Source organism: Pseudopipra pipra, chromosome 3 (assembly GCF_036250125.1).
Source record: "Pseudopipra pipra isolate bDixPip1 chromosome 3, bDixPip1.hap1, whole genome shotgun sequence".
Taxonomy (NCBI): Eukaryota; Metazoa; Chordata; class Aves; order Passeriformes; family Pipridae; genus Pseudopipra; species Pseudopipra pipra.
Window position 1 is genome coordinate 48,326,813 of NC_087551.1, and position 26,080 is coordinate 48,352,892.

Sequence of the window (26,080 nt, forward strand, 5' to 3'; positions counted from 1 at the left end):
TAAATTTAGCCAAACGAATCAAGAAGCACTGTCAGTGAGAGAGAGGAATAGAAACATCATGAAATTGTTTGCATGGGGAAACTGAAGATGCACTGGAAAAAGTCTTGGCATATATAAAAACAAATTTTTACTGCAGCAGCAGAGTTCCACTCTAAGCTGCGTGAAGCTTGTGGATATAGGAAGGGAAGGCAATGCATGGATTAAAGATGATTCTCCATCCCCTGAACTCCCATCTGAAATGCCAGGTGAGTCAGCAGCTGATCTGACCTCAGTTCAAGTTCCAGAGGTATGTAAAGGGCTGGAGGGGGTGTCACCAGTCTAGGGTGTAGGTTGGAATGCAGTGCCTTACAATCTCCAAATCCCTCTGTTCTGGCCCCCAGCTGCTTCTCTGACACAGGAGAGCAGCTCAGAAGTCAGTCCTGCAACAACAACCTACACACTGGAATAGCTCGTGTACACAGGAGACAGCCTCATGGCTCATGTAATGTATCGAGGGTTCCTTCACCAAATTCCTTCTACGCAGCAAACATACAAATAACAAAATCAAATTCATCTCTATTGGATCTATTTTTTGGAAAGTTCACATTCAAAATGCCCTTCATTACTTGACTTTGAAGCACACCTTTGACATACGTGCTTGTGCAAGGTGGATGAAATCACTGGGGTTGCATGGGTCAGTGGAAAAGAATTAAGTCCCCCAGAGGAAAACTCACACCTACATGGAGACTTGCACTGTTTGAACTACTGGTGTGAAGTTTGATGCAGTTAAGCTAAACAAAGAGCTGGAATAGACACTCTTGCTCTCTTACTGACTTCATCTAGATTGAATATGATGCAAATCACAAAGCAGAGCATTCACACTGAAAGAGTACAAAGAGGTTTGAACAAAAGTGGTCCCCACACGTAGACATCCAAGCATAGAAGCAAGGAACAAGGTACTGCTTTTTGGGCTTCTGAAGTGGCAGTCCTTAAAAGGACCACACGCAAGTCTGATGGATGTGTTTGCACAATGGTCTCAGCTTAAGGGCTGACCTTGCTAGAACAAGAATTCTTTGCAGTACAAGTAGTAAGCTACATAAACCAAAGGGCATCCTTACCAGTGAACCGCTTCTTTCCAGCAATATCATATTCTGACACAGGGCCAGTGCCAACAACACTAGTCTCCGGATAGACAACTTCCAATTCTGTTGTCGTAGAAGCAGTGGTGGTGGTTACAGTGGTGGTGGTTGGTGGCAAAGTGCTCTCAAAAAACTCGTAGTCTTCAGAGGAAACATAAAATGAAAATGTTAGCATACTTCATCTTATTTTGGCTTAAGTATGAGAAAGGAAACAGTTCTGTCACCAGCCACAGTCTCAAAAGAGTGCAACATACACTGCTCTAGCTGCTGCACACTCCTTACGGGCCTCCAAGTGGAGGTTGGTCGCACCTCAGCCTTGCAATGGCTTCTATCAAACTAATGGATGGAGCATGAAGTCTTTGCCTTCGAACAATAGTGTTGTTGCTGATTTAGACCTCACTCACAAATTTAAATAGAATGGCAGCAAACAAATGTATTCATACAACATCCTGAATGAGCATCTGCTACCTCCCTTCACAACCCCCAAGAGAAGACAGCATAGTAACTGAATCCCTGGCCAAAACCCTCAGATGCCAAATGAAGGAGATAAGGGGGTGAAAAAATGGCTCTTTAAGAAAACTCTTAACTCTGTATTGTTATTTTAAACCACTACAGGTGGTTCATACTGCTCTGAAACCCTCCTGCAACTTGAGACATGGAGTCTGGTACTTGTCATTTGTGGTCCCACTTAGGGCCATTAAGGAAGGCTAACTGGCCCACATGAATCCTGATATTCAGTTCCATTAAATTCAGTGCTCTTTAAAAAGCTACTGTGCTACCTGATTGACACACAAAATGAAGGGAAAGTAGCATCTGGCATCCTTGCCATGACCTCATGCAGGCTGGGGGACTTGGCTCATGGCTTTGAGTATTTTGTGCTAAACTGCTAAAGCATATGTTTTCTGCAGGTGACCTGTACCTAAGAGGAAGCCTGGCAAAAGACCTGTGCACTGAGGATATTCTGCATTCATGGGGATGTAAGGAACATGCGATGTAGGTCTTGTGCAGTTTTTAATTCTTTCTCTCTTCCTCATATTCTAAATGTCGGTCTCAGTATGAAGTGATCAGAATTAAAAGCTCAAACGTCTATGATATCTTCCGCTCAGCTGCTGCACTCCCTTTTTAAGTGCTTTTCTGTTGTTGGTTTGACTTAAGATTCGGCACTACAACCACAAAGAAAAAAACTTTCATTATTCTAGAGCCATAAATACTATTAAAAGAGCTTTTTGTTTAAGTGAGGTCTGTACTTACATGCGGGTAGAAGCACAAATCTGAGGACTAAAAGGGATAGAACATTAGATAGCACTGGTGACAGAAAGTGAATGCTATTTCCAGTAATTGAGAATTTGCATTCCCTGTGCAAACTTATAATTAAATGCTGGCACTTGAGGCTTCATCTTCAGCTGAGTTTTGTGTGTCCTGGATTATAATATCAAGATGGCATGAGTATAACTGCAAAAATATTTCCTTCTTCTTCTTTCATCTAACTTCAAATCTCTTTGATTGAAATTCTACATGAATTTAGCAGATTAATTATTTTATATGTAGGTGATCTTATTCAGTATGAGCATATTTAATTGTCTAAATACAGACTACACATTAAAAAAAAAAGACAAAACAATATTCATAGTGCTGTAGAGTGCTAAAATCTCACTAAGGTATTTCAAGTTTCCAGGGCTCAGATACTATTTGGATTTTCAATTTCAGAAGAGTTCATTGACTTTGACTGGGCTAGAGTTATAAGTTGTACCAGAGGAAGTGAATTCAGGATTGAAGCAGTGTCTGTATGACCCAGCTCTGAATATAATTTATTTCCTCAACAGGTTCCTGTTAGATTGCAGGACCGATAGAAAAGGACTTTCATGTCCAGAAACAGGTGTCTTTTCACCCTTTCTCTTCACATGTGATGCAGGACTCTTCCAGCTCACCACCCCTTGCTTAAGCTCCCAATCACCAATCTGCCCCCTTGAACCCAATTCCAGAGAAAGAAGACAGAAAAACCCCCAGCCCCAAACATGCCACTTGCAATAGACTTTTACAGTCTATTTACAGTTAAACAGTACCATCATCATATATCACATATGCCTCTGGAGTTGCTGTCATATCTGAATCCAGTCCCGAGAATGTATCTACTGAAGGAGAAAGAAAAAAACGCTTTAAGAATTCAATAAAATACTTCTGGAATAAAGTTTAATATAAAAATATTTAGCCGGTTAATTTGTGAAGAAATAAGATAACTGCCTAGTTTCCAAATAACACAGTGACAGTCTGCTCTGCATATTTAGAATAACAGATGAGCAGCTAAATGCAGTAGCCAGGAGTTTTGCTGGGGGAAAATCGGTTCAAGGCTACTACTCAAAATCAAGAGTAATGCACCTGCCAGGAGCTCTGCCCCAGGCCGCAGTGGCTCTGGACCAAAGGTAGGCTGCCAACAACTATGTAACAGTCATGTCAGGATTTGAAAATATTTTATAGTCTCAAGAACAGCAAATGTGAAAACATTATATAACAAGAAAACAACCAAGCAATTAAAATACTTCTGTCTAAATATTTTTGTGGAGGTATAAAAAACAAACAACCCACAGGGCCGTGACATTTACAGACTGTGTCAATGCTTGCAATTAATGAAGCCCAAAAGAAATGAATGTGTAGAATGAAGTACTTGGTGCTGGATTTTCTGGGGTTTTACTTCGCACTAGCTCTAGTCTGATCCTGCGGAATGAAGGCCCATTACAGGTTGGGCCACATACATATAATCCTGAAGCACAGCTTCTGCTTTAGTTTAATCCAACAGCAATTCAGTTTGTGCACACAAAGATTGCTCCATGATGCAAATGAAAGCATAGCATCAATAACACACTCCTAATCCACCCCAAAAATAATGCAAATGCACAAAAAGACTTCTCAGACGCCTATTCCTTCATATTATCTCAGTATCTCTTCAGGTCATAAATCCAGCACCAGTACCTCATCTGTTGAATCCTGGAGGCCTTCCTGCACACTCTGAGAGACACATTTCTCCACATATTATTCAGGGAAGTCAAAGAATACACAAAGCTCAGAATAGTCATAAAAAGCCACGCAAACAAAGCAAAAGCACTGTGGTGGAACCCACTGCAGGCACCATCAGAAGTCTTCAATGAAATGCTGGGAGTGGCCAGTGTGTGAACAAAGACAAGTGAGAGACAGCTTTGACCTCAGGACACTTCACATAAATTGGTAATGTAACACTCAATATGAAAGTAATAGTGTTATTTTCACCAAACCAGTAATACACACAGTGAAAAATTTCAACTGCCAATGTTAAGTATTTCACAAATATAATCTGAATTACACATTTTCATTTTGCAGGTTTTTTTTTTTGTTTAGAATAAACAATAATTGTATAAGACTGGTTTTTTTCTCCTACAATAATTTTCTTTTAAATCTGTAGTGTGATTTCAATGCCAAAATAAGCTTTGAAAACACAGGAAATGGGTTAATCCTTATCAGACTTTCATATATCAGAAACTGACATTTTCTTATGGTAGACTTCTGCAGCCACTCTTCAGATGATCTCCTTGGAAGTCACTTGACTTCTCTGAGGGTAGTCAGTCACAAAGTAGTTCTGCAGATCTCATCACAATTGACCAGCATCAACCAACAGCTATAATGTATGTGCTCAGCTTTGTCTGACTAAATCCAAGTAAACAAGAGGATCAGATATGCAGAAATTTGAAATCTTTCATGGGCAGATTTCAGCTCATTCACACATATTAGCTAGTCAGTCTTTCACCTACCTACAATCCAGCAAAGCCAAATTTGATTTTCTATTTTTGTACTCAACTTCACTGTCTGTGCTTGTTTAGCATTAGCTGTGCAATGGTGACGATAGGAGTACTTCCCAAAAGACCTCTCATTTTATTATTTTCTGTACATACACCAGCTGCAGTTCTGCAGCTTGCTCCATCACCCTTCACTGAAGCTCTTGAGTGAACTCTGCCTGTAACAAACGAGGCTAAGTCTTCCTATGCCACTTGTCATAGCCTTTTGACATCTATAAGGACAGCAGACTGTGCATCCACCCCTTGATTTTATCACATGTAGCATGTGGTAAAGTTTCCATCAGTTTTTTTCTTTGTGAGTTTATGAATAAAGTTTAGCTGATTGATTTCACTGGCAAATCGTGCTTGTGTGGCCAAACTCCTCCCTGAAGTTAGAGACTGCTGAATCTAGTGAAACATTGACAATAAATTCTGCTGGGTTGAGCAGAAGAGTAAGAGAGTAAGAGCATTTGCCAAAGCTCGAATAGAATATTTGGCGGTGGGTTTTGGCACTTGCAGCCCCTGGCTGTTTGTGAGTAAAGCACTTAGCAACAAATATCAAGCTTTGGCAGAAAGAGTATTTCACTAAATGATCTGGAATAATTTCTAGACTCAGATTAAAGGGAAAGACAAGATAAAAACATAATTTGGAAACGGTCAAGTAAAAACTGCAATAATTGTTTTGATAATTCAAGTAGTAGTTGTTTATCGCTCCTGAAATATACACTTCACTTGTTAAACAAAAACAGCCATCATTAAATAAATACGACAACAATGATTTCTTTTCAAGCAAGTTCCTCTGTGGAACAGACAGGTTGTTTTGCTATGTTTATCAAATCTTGGGGCAGGTCACTAGGATTAAAAAAAAACTAAAAAGATTAGGCTCTTCGGAGAAGCTTTCAAAATTGCCAGGTAAAGACTAATACTGCTCCAACTATATACCAGGCGAGAAGCAGAAATCCAGTACCATCTTGTCCTTTTAGTCTTCCACTGTGAGGCATTTGCAGACATACTGTCAAAATGCCAGGCAGTTTATAAGTGACTTAAGGGCCATTCTCACTGAACACACAGCCTGAGTAAAAACTTAGTTTTTATTCATGCCTCTACAAAGTTCAAGGATTCAGCAAGCTCATCTGGCAGAAGGCAAAAAACCCAAGCAGAATGTTTTTAAATGTTCATAAAATCACATGAAAGTTCCCCAGACCACAGCCCACAATTCTGCTAAAAGTAATACTGCAAAGCTTTTTGTTGTTCAGCTTCTGGAGCCTACATTCAGCTTAACTCCAGCCATAATGCACGAATTCTTACTGTTCTTATAATTTGTATTCTCAGAAGAGGTCCTCCAGGTAACAGCGCAGACCAAAGAGAGGAAACATTACATGATATAATCAATATTTAAGATAAGCAAAAGGAGCTGGGGTGTGGGAGGGACTCTACCAAAAATCAAGGCTCCCTTTAGGCAAATATGAAATTATGAGAGTGACCATATATAATAATATTTGTAACACTTTTGTAAATACAATTAAGAACTATGAAAGCACCAAAGGGAAGAGCAAAAATCTTCACAGAAATATGTAACAATGATGGTCATTTTTATATACATACATCTGTGTGCTTACACATACATGCGTGTGTGCACATGCAAGTAGACTTCTGTAAATACATACTGTCAAATATGGGGCTAATGCTTACATAAATATTAACACCATAACTCATTGTAATTCCACAGGCACAAGGCATTGACATCTCTGACTCGTTACCCAGGGCAGCTGGTAAGGGAATTTTGTTTTCTGCTTCTGAGATCCTCTCCAAAGATTCCATCCTTAGACCCACTCTGAGTTGCTGAAACCACATCTTTCCATATTGCTGCACTCTTCAAAGTGATCATTCAGCTTCCTAGGCCATGGTTACAGGACCTACTTGTAAATCTACTTTGGCTTAAGAGATACAGGTATATGGGGGAAAGGTAAAGGGAGCTCACTACACATTACAACTGGCTACTGCCGTCGGCAGATGCCTGATGGTCAACATGCTATTTAAATTATGGCTGTGCTGCTGCTTCTGCCCATTAGTAGACTGAGTTGGGGATTACCTACAAACGGGAAGGGTAAGGGTATGAGGCTCCCTGATCTGGTTTTGCAAAATAAGCATCTAACTGGTTTGCAGTGCAACATTCAGGTGGAGAAATCATAAACCATAGTGGGGAACAGGCTAACACCCAAAGACTAGTGCATTTATATGTGTTTACTCTGGATTTCAGTTTGGCACCACATCCTAAGCTTGTATAACTGCAACAGGGAAAAAGTGACATGCACTGACACTGGTTTGTATTTTCATATTCTAAAGAAATTAGTGTACAACTCTCTGTCTTATCTGTGCAGAGCCAAGGTTGACTTTCACCAGCTTCATTTGTGCTGCGCTGCATTCCTGCTAGACAATCTTTATCTCCAAGGGCTGGCAAGAGAACAAGAATCTCATTTTGCAAATGCTGGTTCCACCACAGCTCAAAAGAGAGACTTTTCAGAATTCATTGTGATAAATGAACACAAAATAGACAAAATGTATGGTGCCTCCAGGTCCTTCCCTGGCCTGAAATGGACTGAGAAAACCTCATATGTGACTGCTTTGTCCACAAAACTACTGTCTACATTTGTGTTCCTGTGAGTGAATACACGCATTAGGAGTGGATCTAATACAAGGTAAGAAATCTGCTGAAAACAACATATTTCCACAGAAAAATTCAGCTTTAGGGAAAGTTGGAATTTTCCAATGAAAAAACATTTAACACCCAAACCCTTCTTTATATCCTCTAATCTCAGCTCCTACGTTATCAAATGGACCAAAGTCTTCAGAGGCAGATTCTTTCCCGTTTTACATCTGTGTAACTCCGCTGTACAAATAGCACAGACAAGGAAATTGAAACAGCACAAAAGGAAATTACCTTCTGCATTGCACTCTGGCAGGCCATTGAACCCCAACAGCAAGTTGCCTTCATCATCATACTGTCCATAGGTGCCTGGAGGACAGGTTGGGATTGGTTTCTCAGTGGGTGGGTCAGTGGTGGTTGGTTCAGGAGTGGTGGTGGTTGTTGTAGCAACAGTTGTAGTGGTTGTAGTAGTTGTTGTGGTAGTTGTCGTAGGTATTGTTGTAGTAGTAGTTGAGGGAGTGGTTGTTTTCTTAACCATTTCAAGACCAATCAGAGGCTTTCCTCCAAGGCTTATTATTGGTTTATCTTGTGCACTCGCTACAGGTTTACTGAATCTGCCATGTCCAAACAAAGGTAACCCATCAGGACTCACCATTGGGGCCCCGTTTTCATCTAGGAGAAAAGAACAAAGCTGAAAAATCTCATCATTAATCCATTTCGGTCTTATAGCAGGGTGTTTTATCACAGTAGATACCACAAGAGTACTGACAGTGTGAATACAGCTTCCTCCAAGTAAACTGACAGAGAAGAAGGGTGTTATCTAGGAAACAGCCATGGCTAAGGAAGCTGGAAAATGGTTCAGAAGAACCTCAGGTAAACCACAGTGGTGTTCACTTTTTTTCCGCTGTTTGATAAACACTCTAGGGAGGTTTCACTTCAAATCACAATGTGCAGACAGTGAATTTAATCTAAGTCACTCTCATAACTGTTGATGAAAGGTATAATGAATCCATATTCTGCTCCCTAATGTCAAACGTGCAAGGAAAAACTGGGATGAGCTGGTGAGATGCTGTCACTGCAGATAAACTTGTGTGCCAGATTCTGGATACTGCAAATATTCATGATAAGCAGTTTAAGAATAGCCACTGAATTTGTATTCAAGAGATCTATACAGATGGACTGACATGCAAAGAGCAGTGTTTTCAGAGATCACACACAGGGTGTGTGGTCAGTTTCAGAGGAAAAAATGAACTAAACACATACATATGGCTGGTACAGTGCTAGCAGTGGGAAATAATTATTTTTATATATACAAAGATATAAACAATCATCAATCCTTATTCTGGCTAAGTTCTGCATTTCTTTATAATGCTGATACAAGTAAGATGGACTCGAGAGATTCTTTCTGCCTCATACTCTGAAACCCCACAGAATGCCTCAAAGCCTTCCCAGGTCCTCCAATGTGCTGACTGTGTGATGGAGATCTGAGTACAAGCAACTGCAAATGGCTTGCATGAGACTTGAAGCAGTCAACAGTTTAAAGACTTGTACTATGGGTACAAAAACTGTAAATGTTTTTTCTGTAAGAAGGAAGTTGTAACTTACCAACAATCGTACGTCCATCTCCTCCTAATTTCACTCGGAGAGGGTTGCCTTGGGAATCTTGGAGGTATTTTCCTTCACCATTTAACACTAGCCCTCGGTCAAGATCTACAATCTAAAAGCAATAGATGGACTCAATTTTAGCTAGCACAAGAGGAGGTGAAATGAAATGTCACAGCAACAGAAATCCTGGGGAAATTTATACACTAAGTGTGATGTTCAGGAATAGCTACAACACACAGGGCCTTTTGAGGGCCTAATTGATAGCAATCACTGAAAAATCACGGCTGAAGAAAGCAAATCCCCAGAAAATCTCTGGGCTTCAGAGCTGCACAATCATATTCATATCATCTAATGTAGCTCTCATGTGCAAAAGAGCAATTCCCTTGATTTTCTTGGGCTGCATGACTCCTAAGGTGGATTCCTGTAATACTTATTTCAGTACGACCCTGAATCCTTTTGAAGATGGGATTTAAAAGTATGTCTACTAACCAAAGAAAATGGAAAAATTAAACTAGTAAATTTATATTGAAATGGAAGTGAAAACAAAGTAGCTCAGGTTTTAATTTGGTCAGCAGACTGAAGAAAAGCCTCTGTCTCATAAAACAAATGTGTCTGAGAGATTGGATTGAATTCAAGAGCTAGCTGCAGTTAAAATCCAGTCCATGTTGCTATTTCAACCCAAAAGAGCTTAATTGTATGCTATTTTAACCTGAGGTAACAGATGCTGAGCCACAAAACACAAAAATGCAAAAGGTGTTAAGTGCTGAAAGGAAAATGGGAAGAGGACATGACAAACAGTTCCAGGCTGGCAAGCCAGACTTACATCTGGTGTTGAGGAAAAGACTGCAGCAGGAAGGACATCAGATCATGAGCTCAGTCTCTGAAGCCCTCTAGGCCCTAGATTTGGCATAGATCCTCTTGCTTTACAAGGTGTTTGCCCTGCTTGCAGCAATGCCTTCCTCTCAAGAAGCATAGAGAGATGCCCCATGGCCACTCAAGGACCTTTCTTGCCCACTTTCTGGAGTCTATTTAAAGGGCTTTGGGTATGTTTTTCACAATGCCTCCTCTTGAATGTGACAAAGCTGATGCATTTTTATGTTCCTCTATGCAAACGGTGAGATTGAAGTGGCCATAAAATAAATGTCTTTATGTGTCATGCCGTGTGTGAGCAGCTCTGCTAACGCCAGGGAGGCTGACCACAGTCTCCTACTGCTCAGCATGTGGGCTAACATGCAGGAAGCACCACTTTCTTCCCTGCTGTCCTTGGTTATAAATTCATTGGAAAGGATTTTAAAAGACAAGGTCTGGGCATGTAGGCAGCTCGTGGGACTTTCCTATCAATGGCATCTGAGTTCTTCTGCAAATATCTCTGGAAAGAGGTATTTGAATGTCTGTAAGAATGGCAAAATACTTATAAGATATCTACATATGTGCATTTAAAGCATCGTGACACTTATGGAGTAACTTTAAATTTCAATACTCTTGCTCACAAGCTTCCACCTGAGGCACGAGTCTGGGAGAAGCATTGCTGAACACATCTTTCACAGTAGTTATCCTGGACAGTCCTCACTCACACTGCACAGCAGACAAGCCCTGAGTCACTGGGGAGTGTAAGTCCCACTGACTTCAAAGAAAAAACGTTTCACTAAATCAGTAAATTTATGGGAGTAATGTTATAGTTGAAAATTTGAGCCATTATGCTTTAAATCAGACATTTAAAATGTTAATATAACAAAATCCAGAATCTGTCATTAGATTTCAGTGGAACACTGGAAACTAGACCAGTAAGTATAATTTCACTTTACAGCTTCATTGACTGATGGCACTGTTCACCTGTCTTTTCTTAATGAAAATGTAAATACTATAAAAGGCCAAAGCATCTTGAATTTGGAGAGGTCACCCTACCCACTTTGTTCCTTGAGGGCCATTGATTACTTTCTGTCCACTTGGTTTTCCACTATTACCAGGGATTATTTTTCCATTTCCATTTTTCGTTGTAAGATTTGGTCTGCCATTGTAACCTGAAACATAGAAGAAAACACACTACTCTGAAGAAAGCTGTGCCACTTACAAACCGCATTTTAAATTGCAAGTAAAGGCATTTTCTGACTGACCTGAACATAAACGAGAGCAGAAAGAGCCCTCACCACACTCTGCACACCAGGCACTCCATTTCTGCTTGGAGCAACTGTTGTGACACCGTCAGATCCCTGTAGCTGACACAAGCATCTGGAATTATTTCTTCTTAAAGAGTTTAAACACCCATGGTTTGTTTCTACCATGTTTATTTGGTCTCTTTATTCCCTCTTTTCTTTTTTTTTTTAAGAAAGCAGGTCAATATTTCTCAATGACACTACAGTCATTAAAATGTTTGCGATATTTGTAAATATTTGAAGTGGGATGAGGGAAGAAATCATTATTAAATGCAAACACTTGTTCAATCCTATCCTTATACTATATCCTGTAGCGACAAGCTGAAAGGAGAGGGGATGGCAATTTTCTCTACACCTATTTTTTTAACCTGTAAAAGGAAGGACTCTCCTCTAGCTGAAAAACCACTGCTAAACAGAAGCACACTCAGGTCAGAGGTGGAGAAGCAGTGGCACTGAGCTGCAGGTCTCCCAGCTCTGAAACAGCACCAATTTTCACAGCCTAGCTCAGAGACTTGCCTCCAGAAAAATACAATGAAAATACATACATATATTGACTGGAAAAAGATGTATTAACAAATATATTAACTGAACACTTGTTGGCTATAACTCCGCAACTGCATTGCTAGTAGTAAGCTTATACAACCTCCAAATAGAAATGTGTTATTTTTTCGTGCTGTACATTTTATCTTCCTCAGCATTATTTCAGGTCTACTTCCATGTTAAAGCTCTTTAAGCTGGTGAACCTCTACACAATACTGAGTCTGATTAAAGCATATCACATACAATAGCCCAGCTGCATGGTCCTCATTGTGTAACAGTGAGGCCACATTGAACAAGACGTTGTTACTAAAACACTCAGGTCACTCAATATTACTTTAGATGTCTAAACATGGGAGGAAGAAAAACTATTTCTACTTAGCAAAGTCACTGAAACTGTCTGGGATTCTCCATATGTGACATGAGGAATCAACAGGTGACACACCTTGATGTGTAGCGAACCCTCTGTTCTACTACCCTGGGTCATCAGATATTCTGCCAGAAAGCAAGTCCCTAATTTGGGGTAAATCACAGTCATAAAGGTGTTAGATGGCCTGACTGTGATGTGCAGAGTCCTCAACAGATATGGGCAACCCTGAGCTGTCATTTAGAAAAATGAGGAAAGTGGTTTAAAAATTAATTAAAGAAAACATAGAATGCCAGGACATCATGAGGAAACACCTCACTGCATAGACATGGGCAAGGTAGTACTACAGAACTACAGAACAGGCCTTTTAGCAATCCCCATCATGAAGAACTATGCACCTGAGGGGTTGTCATTCTCTGAGTACAAATGTTCTTTCCATAAGCATTCAGTGAATTCATTGTTCAATAAGGAACACAGCCCTTTTTCCAATTTAGTACCTAACTCTGTCATCTCCTCTGTGGATCATGGGATCCTGTGCAGATCAGACCACAGGACAAAAGGTCTGGGGCACCGCATTACACCAATCAGACAATGTCCTCAAGAACTGAGCTCCCTGAGAACCATCAAAATAAAAAGCAATATGTTATACTAAATAACTGAACCTGCATTCTGATGGAGGAGTTTTCAGCTAACTGCTGACCTTAGGAAAAACACAATTAGTGAGACTAGTACAACAAAGACAAGATACCTGGTCTATAAGGAGGTCTGACAACTTGCCGTTGGGAAGGGTTCCGTAGCCTGGAGTTCAGTAGTCGCTGACGAGGAGATAAAGTGGAAGAAGAAACTGTTGGAGAAACAGTGTGTGTGGTGGTAGTTCCAGGAGAATGCGGCCAGACAAAGCTTGGTTTAGATGGGGTATGCTTGTTAGAGGACTGAGTAATATGTGACGCTATGGCAGAGCTTCCTGGTGATTCAGGAGAAGCTGCTTTTAATGTTGAAGCTTTTTCCATCTCTTCCTCTTCAGAACTTACTTTGTGAGGTAGAAGAGTGTCCATAGATTTTCTTTTATTGCTAGTAGTGTCATCGTATGTGTTTTTGTTACCTCTAGAAACAGCAGGGGACCGTTTTGCTGCCAAAGATGTGGGTTTCTCTTCCACTTCTTTCTGATCATATTCACTGTAATAATCACTCTCTTCATTAGAAACTGACTGATGAGATTTAGATGAAGAAGATGAAGGAACTTTTTGAGGAAGTTCAGTGTTGGATATTTTTGAGGGCAATAGACCATACTTTTTCTCTGTTTGGGATGCTGTTCTCATAGCAACCCTTGAGCGAGTAGGTGATGAAGGACGAGCTTGTCTCGAAGTGGATGACAACCTTGGATTATACTGGTTGTCTTTTGCTGTATCACTGGCAGAACTGGAGTCTGGCTGAATATGCTTTGGTTTGTAAGAAGGTACCTGAGAACCTGGCTGCTGCTGCTTTGATTGAGATGAACTTGAACTTCCCTGAGAGAAAGATGAAGGTAATTCCCTAGAAGAGGACACCTCTTTAGGAAACACAGAGTGGCTGCTTGCTCTGTCACTGCCCTCTGCTACATCCTCATCATCATCTTCCTGCAACTCTTCATTACTCTGGGAATAGATGTGAGATGGGAGGCGCCGGCCCCTTGAATGCAGTAACGAAGGACTGGTTTGTGCCCTCTGTGAAGACTCTGAGTGGGAGGTCTTCTCCACTGGAAGATGAGAGGAGAATATCTTTCTAGACAATGACACACTTGGTTTTGATCGAACAAGAGTTTCTTTTACCTCTCGACTGTCCTGTTCTTCAGGCTTGTGTTTGGAAAGAGAAGACTGCAAAAGAGAATGCTTTTCTGGAGCAGCTGTTCGACTTTGCTGTTCTTCTGAGTCAAAGTGGGGTGATTTTTCACCATGTGTCTCTCTGAGATGAGAATCAGAATCAACCTGAGGATTTCTTCTCTTTGAATAGCTTGCTGAAGAAGACTGTCTGGAAGAGGGTAGAGAAGGAAATAAGGGATTTTGATCTTGTGAGTCCTCCCTATGATTCTTATCAACATCTTTTCCATTGGATTTGGAATGGGTAGAGGAGTGAGAGTGAGTTGAAGTGCGATCAGAAATAGCAGATCTAGATGAGACTGCCACTGCAGCCAATTTTGAATCCTTCCGCATGCGAGAACTGGAGCCTGAGGATAGCTTTATTTGCTGTGACCTGGAACTGGGTTGTCCTGCTCTGTCCTCTGCTTCTTCACTGTCAAACTCGTTATGGCTATCACGAGTGTGGGAACTTGCTGATTTGGACAGACCTAGAGAGCCAGACCCACTGCGACGACCTAAGACAACCTCATGAGAGACAGTAGATTGCCGACTCGGTGGCAAAGCCAGGCGATTAGGCTCTGAAGTTTTAGAAGACAGTTTCACCAGCATGGGGTCTGGCTTCTCTTCCTCATTACCCACAAGATCATTATTTTTGGCAGGCAGAGGATGGGAAGAGGTTTTAGAAGGCACATTATTGTTGCTTTGCCTCTGTTGCTTTGTTTTGTTATCTGTGTATTTGGGAACAGATGAGGCAGAAGAATGTTGTGCTGAGGATGGCAACACCGCTGGTGGCTCACGTTTCTCTGTGCTCGTCTGGCGTGACACTTCTGATGCGTGGGTTCGAACAGAGGTCCTCCCTGAGGAAAGGACAGGGTGAACTGGACGACCAGGGGACAAGGGTCTAACATTCCGCCTCTGGTCCTGCAATTTTGGTGGTGATGTTGGAGCTTCTTGGGAAGAATCGTGATCATCTGTCACCTCAGTGGACTGGAGATCAGGTTCTGGCTCTCCTGTCTTTCTAGAAGGTAACTGAGATTTACTCAAGACCCCTCGAGTCAAGATTTTATTCTTATATTCAGAAAGAAGATTCTTTTTATCACTAACATTAGGTGAATGAACAGACAATTGCTTAGAAGAAGGTGATGGCTGGGCTTTTGAAGAAACAGAAGAAGACTGAGAAGATGAGCCAGCATTCCCAGTTTTTTTAGCCTCTGAATTATCTTGAATATTTGTCTTTTGCTGAGCAACTGAATCCTCATGAGCATCTAGGGGAGGAAAAAAAGTGTTTATTCACAATAGAAGATGCACAAAAAACTGACCAAGAGAAGAAACCACTCAGGAAGCAAGAACAAAACAACTTACGAGAATATGAGACAACAACTGTTTCTGTATTAACCAGGTTGTGCAGTACAGCTAAGTTAAATTCTGGATTATAGAAAGGTACCTATACAGAATTATTGTATCTTGGGTAAAACTTCTTTCAGTGAAACCAAATCTTCAGCAGAGTTTAGTCATGTTGATGGCATGGTGCTGCATTATCCCATTGGGGGATGCAGCCCCAATGGGGCTGTAGACCCCATTTTTAGTTAACCCAGAAAATGTTCTGAGTAAAACACTCTAACTGACTTTCGAGACTTTCAAGCAGGAGTTCTCAGGAATAGGGCAGCCAAAGACCCAAAGCATTGCAAAGACCCAAAGCCTTTGGATAGCAAGAGTACATACTGTTACCATGCAGGAAATGGAATATGGCATGCATTTATTTAAGATGTTAAAATGTTTATAAGATGTCCTTTTAACTGTTGCAGAGTGACAAACACTTATTTGGACAATATAGTAATAAAAAGAACTAATAGAAACAGTATTAAGGAAGTAAAATCCCACAAGTTAGATAGAGTGTAGAGGAGTTAAGTCAGTAAGAATTAATACAGCCGGGACCAAGGCAAGAATGGGTGAACACGCAACTGGTTCCTGGCTTGGTGCTCACCTGCTGGGATGGCGACACTGAAGGCTTTAGACTGAGGACCTGGTCCCCTCCTGTTTGCTGCACGAATTTTGAAAATATAGCGCTCCCCAGCCTGAAGACCATCTATTATGGCTGATGTTGTAGCTCCAGAGTAGGTGATGGACTTTGCTCCAAATGGCTTGAGAGCCGGGGCGTATGAAAGAATGTATTCTGAAATGATTTGGCAGACGGTTGGAAGGAGGAAACTGAAAACAGTCCTGTTTCCAGCGGACAGACTGTATGGGTAGGATGAATTAGAACGTGCATTACTAAAATTAATACACTAGCAATGCACGCCGAGTCAACAGCTGGAGTATAAAGACATGAGAGAGAGATATATACATATATATGTAGGTAAGTTGAACATTTGTTCATCTTAATAGACAAACCCAAATCACATCAATGACCTAATCACTGAGACAATATGTGAGCTATACCTTTGTAAAAATACATAAGCAACAATGCCCTTCGGGGTGAACTGTCATCAAGAGGAGCTGGATGACATCCGTGCGCACTTCCAGAGAAGGTGTGGGGGACATGAGAAAATTATAGCAACAACTCCTGCGCTGTTTGGTGTGCTGCACCAGGAGACCTTGTTTTTTGGTTTTGGACAAAAGTGCTCTAAATCAGAAATAGCAGAGGAAATCTATGAAGAGAAAATGCACTGGAGGCAAAAAACATGTATGAACACTGCCGTGAAAATATGCACTGTCCTACTACTTGTGGAAATCCAGTCTGAAAGACTGTGCGAACGCTAGGTAGTACAGATCGCTATGATCAGAACACCTGTTTTGTTATGGCTCACTGACTATGAGCACATTGTATACTTCCCAAAAAATAGAGAAATTTTGATCTTACTGACTAGTTACTAAGGTATTTGCAATGAATAACACATGATCCAGAGAATATTCTTCTAAAACATAACTCGCTCACAATGTGGACAACACACAACTGCATTGCTAATGGTAGCTATATTCACCACCAAATAAGAATGTTGAAATTTTTTTCTTTTCCACAGAAATTATTTGGAAGAAGAATAAAACTGTGTATTCACATAACTATCACTCAAAACATCAGTATTAAAATCAGATTACATCATTCATTGCTATTAATTACTTTCTGATCCTAATTTCCAACACAGTCTTGACACAGCTATAATTGCACTCTATTGTAAGACCCTAGTCATGCAAAAGTAGTTCTTCCAGTCCACTGTGGTGAAATTCTACCAGTTCCAAAGGCCATATACTCATTTCTCAGCAGTGCTGGAGCCTGAGGGACATCCCCATGAAAACACTGAAAAACTTACTTTAATCTTGGAAACAATATTACTGCAGTCAAATATAAATATTTCCAGTAGAGTCTTTGCTTAAAGGAGTTTTAGCTGTTACCTACAGGTAAAAGTCATGCCTGGATGATTGAGGTTCTTATTCAGAAAAGATACTTCTACCAGAAAATGACATCACTGTGGATTTATTTGCCAAATGGGAGCAATATCGTATCTGTACAACAAAGTCAAAATCCGATATACCGTGCTTAACTATAGCAAGGGCCAAACACCATGGCAGAGAGAGCAAAGCAAGGTTTTGTTGCTACTTAAGAAACTCGCCCTGCTCTCACCTTTGTTTCGGATTACTGTGATACCTGTGCCCTTTCTTAGCTTTCTGTATTAAAAGAAATTTCACCCCTATATGAATAATTGTGGGCATGAAAAGGAATCTTCCCATTATACCCCAAAAAACTGCAGGTAAGATCTCAGACATCTGCAGGCTTCATTTTCTTTTCAAATCCTCTGTAAGATGTATTGGACATAACCAGGGTTTTGATAATAAATTTCAAGGGTTGCCAGCTTGAAACACAAAAACTTCACACAAAAAACACCAACAACACATGAGCAATCACAGTACCATGAGGAAAAAACTCTGGAACATAATGGCATCTTTAAAAAGAAGAAACGTATTTTTTCTGAAAATGAGCCCATATTCCTTGTGTTAAGAAATAAGCCAGGCATAGTTCATCAAAATAAAGAAAAAAAATTCATCAGTATTTTATATGCAAATACATTTAATGCTCTCAGTTGAAAAATAAATCAATGTATTAGAAGACATGGTAAGCTTTGAATCTTTTTTCTTTTCTTCTAGGATACAGGTGTTACTTTAATTGCAGAGACACTTGTGTAGCTTCTGATAACTCTCAGATAGCTACTGAAGGACATTTTCTCCCACAATTTTAATATGTGGCATAAATATATAAGGACAGGGTTGAAAACCAAAAGACTTAAAAGACAAAAATTCCTGATTACTACGTGCCATCAAAATGACCATGAAGTGCTAATTCAGTGATTTTATTTAGCCAGTAAAAATATCTTGTCATTTATTTAGTTTAAAAATTGGGCCTTTCCTGTAACACTTCATACTCAAGAAAAACCACAATGTATTAAACATATACAAGCATTCAGCCCTTGAATATTATGTATCTTTAAAATTATTGTCTTGAATGAATCATCTAATGATTAGCAGACAAAAATGCACAAAGGCCTACAGACTGCTCAAAATTAGGAGCAGATCTCAAATTTGAGATAATGTCCCTGCATGACCCTACTTTAATAAATAATAATTCTTGGACATTATTGCAGGTCCATTGAAGTAACTGGCAAGACTTCTACTGACTTCAAAAAGGAATGAATTCCATCACCGCCTTGGAAAACACATGGAGTAGGTCTTATATGCAGACACAGTATATTTCCCTCCAGGCCAATGGTTTTTAAATCCTGAGATGCTACGGTGCTGATAAGGCACCTCCAAAAACTTGTGCAATTTGAGAACACAATCCTGTCAACCACTGAAGAACAGGAGAGGCCAAAAAATCAGCCTGTTCATGTTCAGAGGGAAACAGGAAAAAAAATCCCAGAAAGCTTTTTTTGTAATACTATGCAAAAACATAACCACTGACAAATTATCATTATGACTATGTACAATAATGCTGCAGTACACAAAATTTATGCACGATATCTGCTGAAAATACAATTTGTGCTTGCTTCTAAAGCTGAGGCTTTCCTTCCATGATAAACTAGAAATAAATCACAACATAAGCCCACACACTTTCTTGGCAACTACCCAACTTTTCCTTCTTCACCTAATTCTTACAAATCCTTCCAGAAACTTCCTTCTTGAGTTCCATTTCAACTTGTTTATTAATGGAAGAAGAGGTAAAATGTGTGTGCATGATACCCCAGAAAGCTCTCTGACATCCCAGGCACAATGGGAGGTCACAGAGTAACAATGGCTTCTCAGTGGTGCTGTGGAGACTCAGGGCTAGAAGCATGAAAATCTTACTTGGGTATAAGCCATTAACAAGTGAAAAAATCCTGGCACATCAAATGTTCCAGCTTACTGTGAGGCAGCAGTCTGGCTTTGAGAAGATCAGCTCCTTGAGGGAGTTAGAAACCAATACTGATAACTCACCTTTGACTTTTCCTTCACTCTCTGGGAGAGCATCCCAGGATGCTGCTACAGAGGTTGGTTTCCCCTTTAGTGGCCAAACATCCAAATTTTCAGGTGCACTGGTAGGAGCTGTGAAACAGCCAAACGCAGAAGAGGCAATTAAGAAAGGTAAATGAACACAGCACACATCGTTTGCTCCATCTTCCATAGCAGAGATTACTATATGGCCATTTCAAAGATAAATGTGAAGCACACACATGACTCAGGCCCATGCATGCCTCTGTTTACATCTCTCTCTCAGACTACCTTAGTGAAATTTTATTCCATATTTTTAGGAACAGGATGTCTGCACAAGACTGCTACTGTGGCTTAGCTGGAATGACACGGTAATTTGGTTGTTAGGGACCACTTCCCTGTACCAAAGGGGCCTGACAGCTTCTCCGTGGTGGACAGAGGATTTAAATTTGCTGCCCACAGAGTGGGACGGAAGACATGTTGCTCTTCCCACTGAAGGGGCTCATCCAGCTTCAGGGGTGCAAAGTGCTGACTCATTCCACAGAAATACCCCCTGTTCTTGTCATACCGCAAGAGCAGTCTGGTGTGCTCTCCAGGGCACTACTGCAGGGATTCAGGCAGCAGCACTGAGGTTTTTCCCATATTCCCAACCCTCTGCTGCCCCTGGCAACCACTTATTCTGACTTTCCCTCAAGTCAGCCCTATTCCACAGCTCAAATCCTAAGACCTGTATTACCCCACAGACCTTTTGAATACATACCCGCCTCTGGGGTCCGCTGGTAAACAGACACACTCCATTTGCCTTCCTTTTCTCCTTCCAAGATTTGAATGGCAAACTCGTACATAGTGTCTGGCACTAGATTTTCCACCAGTGCCCGGCGGTTGGACACCTGCTTGTAATCCCACCTTGCCGATTCCCCCTTTTCCCGATAGCGAACATTATATTGCCTGGGATCAGAAACACAGGAAAATAAAAATTCACCTGTGGAAACCTAGCATTAGCAGAACCACAGAGGGATGGCAATGCTTTGCCCTCAGCTAGTCCGCTGGGGCTTACTGAGGAACCTACCAAATTGCAAAAAATAAAGTACCACCACCACGAAAACCCAACATCTTTTAAATAAAAACATCTGTCTTCTTCTAACGGAGTGTGATCCCTTCCACCCCAAAGGACGGACCACTCTTTCAAGACTCTTACTCAAAATACCCTCTTCCCCCAGGAGAAGTCACAGAGGGCTCCACACCACCATCTCACGGCCGTGAGCACGGCTGGATGGCTGGGAGCCCTTTGCTCCCAGAGCAGCACCGGCTTGGTTCCCACATGTCTGCCTAGACAGCTGCTTCCACAAGGAAACAGAGAATATCTGAAATTATCAGTTTTCCTGCTGTGACCCTCAAGGTATTTCCACACCAGGTTGCACAGCTCTTTGGCGTTCCCAAGCTGAGCAACACAATCCAGTGCTTTCAGACCTTTGGCAGTTTCCAGCCCATTTCCCTGTTTGTTGTGGTCTCCATCTACTGTGGGATGCTGCTGTGAGTCAAGCTCTCTCACCCACAGGAGCCCCTGACCTGCTCAGCCTCAGCGGCATGGGCCTTCTGGAAGGTTAGAGGATGCAGGGTGCCATGATGGGTGTCTTTCCCATTGCAGTCATGTTTCCTTCTTCCACAGTATGAGTGTCTCAAAGCTGTAGTCTGTTTTGCCAATCCAACTCAAGACCTCACCTCTGTGGGCTGTGCCCTGTCCCCCACTTCTTCTTTCCCCATGGACACGCGGGGATTTGCTGACCATGGTGACATACCAGCATTTGAACTGCAAAATACCCACAGCTGGGGCTGGCAACATTTCAGCACTTACTCAGATTTCTAAATACTAACAGTGCTGGGAGGCAAGCTAAATTATTCTCATAGCCAGCAGTAATTAAATAAATGCAAAAGCATTCAGTAGTGTGTTAGCAGCAGTTCCCCTTCAGTATTCATTTAAAAAACACAGGGCTAACTACCTATTTGCTGCAACCTTCTGTTTTTCATACAGTGGGTCTGTCCAAGCAACGAGCACAGACTGAGAGGACATAACTCGAACAGTTATGTCGTGTGCCACCTCCACCTCTTCCTCCTCTGAAATGGCAAAACAGAATAGCATATCAATAACAACATTAGATTTCTCATAAAAATCAGTAAATGTCTTCAACTGACATTATAATACTCACACAGCACAGCTGAATTACAAGTACAAGTAGGAGTGGGAAACCAAGTAGATTGATTACTGATGGTATCCCACGGAAACATCATTTCTTTTGTTAGTTGTCTGCCTAAAAGACCAGAGTACTAATATATTCTACAGTCTTTCAATATTCTATCGGCGCCCAAACTATCACTTACAGCAAAAGTTTTATTAACATACTGATATTCATCATCTCTGGCAAACTCACTGCCAGAGCTGCCTGGAGAGCAGAAATTTTGACTTATGAAAAATTTCGAGATTTTAAAATTTGGTTTCATTTTGAAGAGCAATAAAACCTTCTCCAAAAAATTCTTCACAAGGGAGAATTCCTGCATCTTTTATGATTCAAACAGGTTGTTTGAATTCAACATTTAATTTTTTATGGTATACAAGGCAAAAAAAAAAAGTGAATTAAAAAATCATTACTTTATCAATCCTGCTTGAATTAAAGAAGCAATTGGAGACATCCATAAAGCTCTGTAGCACACAGAGAAAAACCTAGCAGCTCCAGCACCAAAAGACTTGCAGTCTAAAAATCACAAAGTTATCTCTTTGTATCCAATTGTCTTCATTCATGGACAGCAGATGTGAAAGAAACATACCTGTGACTTTTCTTTTAGTTAAAGATGACCTATAGACAGGTTGGCTCCGTCCCTGAGAGCTCCTTGATGGCAGCGAAACCACATGAACTGACTCAGAGGCTGTACATGCAGGGGAAAAACAGAGGCTTTCCTGTCACCCTTTTCGTTGAAAAGAAATAATGGATTTTAGAGTGGTTCCACCACATGCAAGGAGAATCTGGGATATGGCTCTTCTCTCCACCCTTTCCCTTTGCTGTTAATGAGTAACTAACACTCATGTCTCTTTAACACAGCATCAAGTTCTTCTACAATTTCTACCCTATTCTTTAGGTAATACCCTACTCTCTGTTAAAAACACATTACAGAATACAATCGTAGGGAGCATTTTCATTGATAGAAAGAAAGCTGTTTGATGGCTAGAACAACATGTGATCTGTGACTACCTAGCAGCCACAGAAGACTACAGAAGTGTGCTAGCTAAACTGGGTGCTATCAGGGAATTCTAACTCACCTAGTTTTCTTGCTTCCTGGTTTTGTCGCTCTTGCGGCACTGGAGCATAGCTCATCCTTCGGCTGCTCTCTCCATACCCACGGGGATAACCTTGGGATCTGCTGCGTGGACCTCTGAAGCCTGCTCCATAAGGTGGCTTCCACCGAAAAGGTAACTTGCTATCTGGAGACTGGGCACGCACTCTCAGAGGTCTGCTTGGCATGTCCTTCTCTTTAAAAAATAAGCAAACACACACACGAACCCCACTATAGTTATTATGAAGCACACGACACGTATAGCAGTCCATGCATGTCTGTCACAAGCACATCTATTAACATCAGAATAAAGAGCATAATTTTATAGCTTTTTATTTTCTTCTATACAACTAAATTTCAGTAACAGCAAGTTTCCAAGCTGGATATACAATACTCAGTGTCTTTTGCCAGGCCCTTCAGACAGACTCCTGCAAGACACCAAAAGTGAAAACATACCGTAACACAAGGACTCCTTCCAAAAATTTGGGATGTCTTGTAGCTTTCCTGTTTAATCTTTTCCTTTTCCTTTTTTTTAATCCCCTTTCCCTAGTTCAAGCACACCAGTAACTTATTTTTTTGGCAAACGCTAAAGTGTAAAATGAAGCACAGAACTGTTTCACTATTTTTAAACTTTCTTTTAGAAAGTAATCCACATTAAAAGCAGGTTCCTTTCCCCTAAACGCATCACTAATGGTTCTGTTCCCCAACAGACTAATATTTAAAGGTCTGTTCTGCATGTGCTTCAACTCCTGACTTCCCAAACTCTCAATATAGGATCCTTTGAGCATCCAGCACTTTAACAGGTACCTTATGCAAGTCAGGTGTTGTTTTTACATTTGCTGGCAAGTTGGCAGCATTCTTTTAAGTGACACTGATGCAAGGATTACTCAAGAATCCAGTTTGGTTCTCTGAACAGCATCTCCAGTCTTCACAGCATTCTCCATTGCATATGACCTGCACTATGTTACTGTGCAGGCTGAAAGCAGATCTGATAGCAGGAAGAAAAGGGCTGACAGCACCACCCAAGACTGAGATCTTTCATATTTGGAGCTATTTTTGCCTCTTATCTTTTACATTTTGCACTCACAGCAGGTTTTTCTGTCTTTTCTAGCAATGCTGTTCCACTAAGTACAGAGGTTACACACTGTATTCACACCCCATCACTCACTGGTTATGTCAACCATTGATAACACAGCAACGTCAAGAGAATAAGGCACTGGGGCAGAGACTGGCACCCGCCAGAGACATGGACAGACAAAGAAAGACAATGCACCAAAGAACCTGTTCAGGAGCTCATATTTATTCATTACATCACTTAAACATTTTACTTTAAGTATGTATTGATGGCTGCATGTCCCTATATATGCCAGAAGTAGGTATTTTTCCAATATTTCTGCTCAGTAACACCTTCTATAACCAAAATGCTCACTGATCTTGATCTGTTGACAAGTTTGCATCTTCTTAGACACTTCTAACACACATTCTTCTATTAAATTACCATTTGGAAAGAATCATAGCAACTCTCAGAGCTTTTTGCAGAGCTTCTCTTGAAACCCTGTGAGAAATACAAGGTTTCAGTGTTGATGAGGTGTGTAACATATGCAGGGAACCGCACAGTTGCAGGGAACTCTGCTTTTCTACTGAAATACTGGGCAGCAGCTCAGCATGGTAAACCATACCTTTTTGTTTTACCTACAAAGACATTGGATCATCAGTTTAAACACATGGACAGACTTCAGCAGCTCGTCTCTTTTGGTAGTGCTCCTCACCATCTCAGCAAAATGAAGCAGCTATACAAGCAGATTAATCAGCCAATTAAGCTGATTTTACAGACCTTTTTTTGTTGCCAGAGCAGGGTATATTAGCTGGATCACAGCAGTGGAACTGGTCCCAGGTGTTTAACAAATAATAAATGCCTTTTGTTTGACAATAAATATAGTTGCTTTCATGAGGGTCTCTGACTACTTTCCAAGGAACATTCTCAGTCATGTACTCTATTAAAAGAAAACACCTGCTCCTAAGTGGTTTCTTGTTTTGGCTTTCCTGAGTAGTTGCACAACACGGATTTCAAAAGCCCGTGAGTCAGTGATTATACAGTCACAGATCCTTCATTCACAGTACCACCACGGAGAACTGAAAGAGGGCAAAATCCAAGTTGGAATGGACATGTAGACATCTCTTCTCAACCTCCTGTTCAAAGACAAACTATCTCCAACACTGTGTGAGGCCAGACCTGGCTTTCTCTAGCTCGGTCTTCAAAATCTCTCAGGACGAATATGGCACAGCCTCCCTGTGGACCTGCTCCAGTGCTGCACCACCTGCCTATGGTGAAAGTTTTTATCATAGAATTGTTTAGGCTGAAAAACCTGTTTAGGTTAGTTCAACCTGTAATCCAGCACTGCCAAGTCCACCATTAAACCATGTTCCTAAGTGCCATATCTACATGTCTTTTAAATACCTCTGGGGGTGGTAACTCACACATTTCCCTAGGCAGTCTGTTCCACTGCTTGCCCACCCTCTCAGTGAAAAAAATTTCCTAGTATCCGATTTAAGCCTCCCCTGGCACAACTTGAGACCATTTCCTCTTGTCCTGTCACTTGCCACTTGGGAGAAGAGTCCGACCCCCACCTTGCTATAGTCTCCTTTCAGGTAGTTGCAGAAAGCAATAAGGTCTCCCCTTCTCCAGGCTAAACCATCCCACCACCCTCAGCTGCTCCTCACAAGACTTGGGCTCCAGACCCTTCACCATCTCTGTTGCTCTCCTCTTCCAGCACCTCAATGTCTTTCTTGTAGTGAGGGGGCCGAAACTGTATACAGTATTTGATGTGTGGCCTCACAAGTGCCAAGTACAGGGGCTGCCCCCTTCCCTGGTCCTGCTGGCCACACTACTTTTGATACATTTCCCTAATGTCCAACCCAAACCTCCCAAACTGCTACTTGCAGCTGCTGCCCAGCATTAGAATAATACACGGGCCCTGACACCCAGAAGAAGTGGCTCTCTTGCATCCTCCTGTTAAGTAGTGGCTGCTGAGGCATGCTGCTCTGTCCTCCTGTTTGTCAGATTACCTGCCCCACTCCCATCATCCTCTCGTTGTAGCCCATGTGCCATAGGCAGCCACCACCTCCACAGATCTCAACATCTCTCCTGAGTGTGCCAGCCTTGGCCAGAGGGAAGGAACATATCCTCTCGACCCGCCACACTTTCCCAGGTGCCTGTAGTTTTTGCTAGGC

General features: G+C 41.3%; 1 protein-coding gene across 7 annotated transcripts in view; it reads right to left on the reverse strand.

Annotated features, from left to right (window-relative positions):
- The window catches only part of FNDC1 (fibronectin type III domain containing 1), a 64,999-nt gene that overhangs the window by 19,359 nt on the left and 19,560 nt on the right, over window positions 1-26,080 (reverse strand). For 2 of the 7 annotated variants that reach the window (XM_064649016.1, XM_064649014.1), the window contains exons 2-13: window positions 22,836-23,045; window positions 22,346-22,444; window positions 21,523-21,637; window positions 20,283-20,470; window positions 19,529-19,636; window positions 16,050-16,238; window positions 12,979-15,330; window positions 11,079-11,194; window positions 9,174-9,285; window positions 7,863-8,240; window positions 3,182-3,250; window positions 1,098-1,259 (exon numbers count right to left, since the gene is read on the reverse strand). In XM_064649016.1, the coding sequence (XP_064505086.1) occupies window positions 1,098-1,259; window positions 3,182-3,250; window positions 7,863-8,240; window positions 9,174-9,285; window positions 11,079-11,194; window positions 12,979-15,330; window positions 16,050-16,238; window positions 19,529-19,636; window positions 20,283-20,470; window positions 21,523-21,637; window positions 22,346-22,444; window positions 22,836-23,045 (4,098 nt within the window). Of the gene's footprint in view, window positions 1-1,097; window positions 1,260-1,291; window positions 2,282-3,181; window positions 3,251-7,862; window positions 8,241-9,173; window positions 9,286-11,078; window positions 11,195-12,978; window positions 15,331-16,049; window positions 16,239-19,528; window positions 19,637-20,282; window positions 20,471-21,522; window positions 21,638-22,345; window positions 22,445-22,835; window positions 23,046-26,080 lie in introns of those variants that run through there. The other 5 variants (XM_064649015.1, XM_064649021.1, XM_064649020.1 and 2 more) reach the window with 5 other exon arrangements.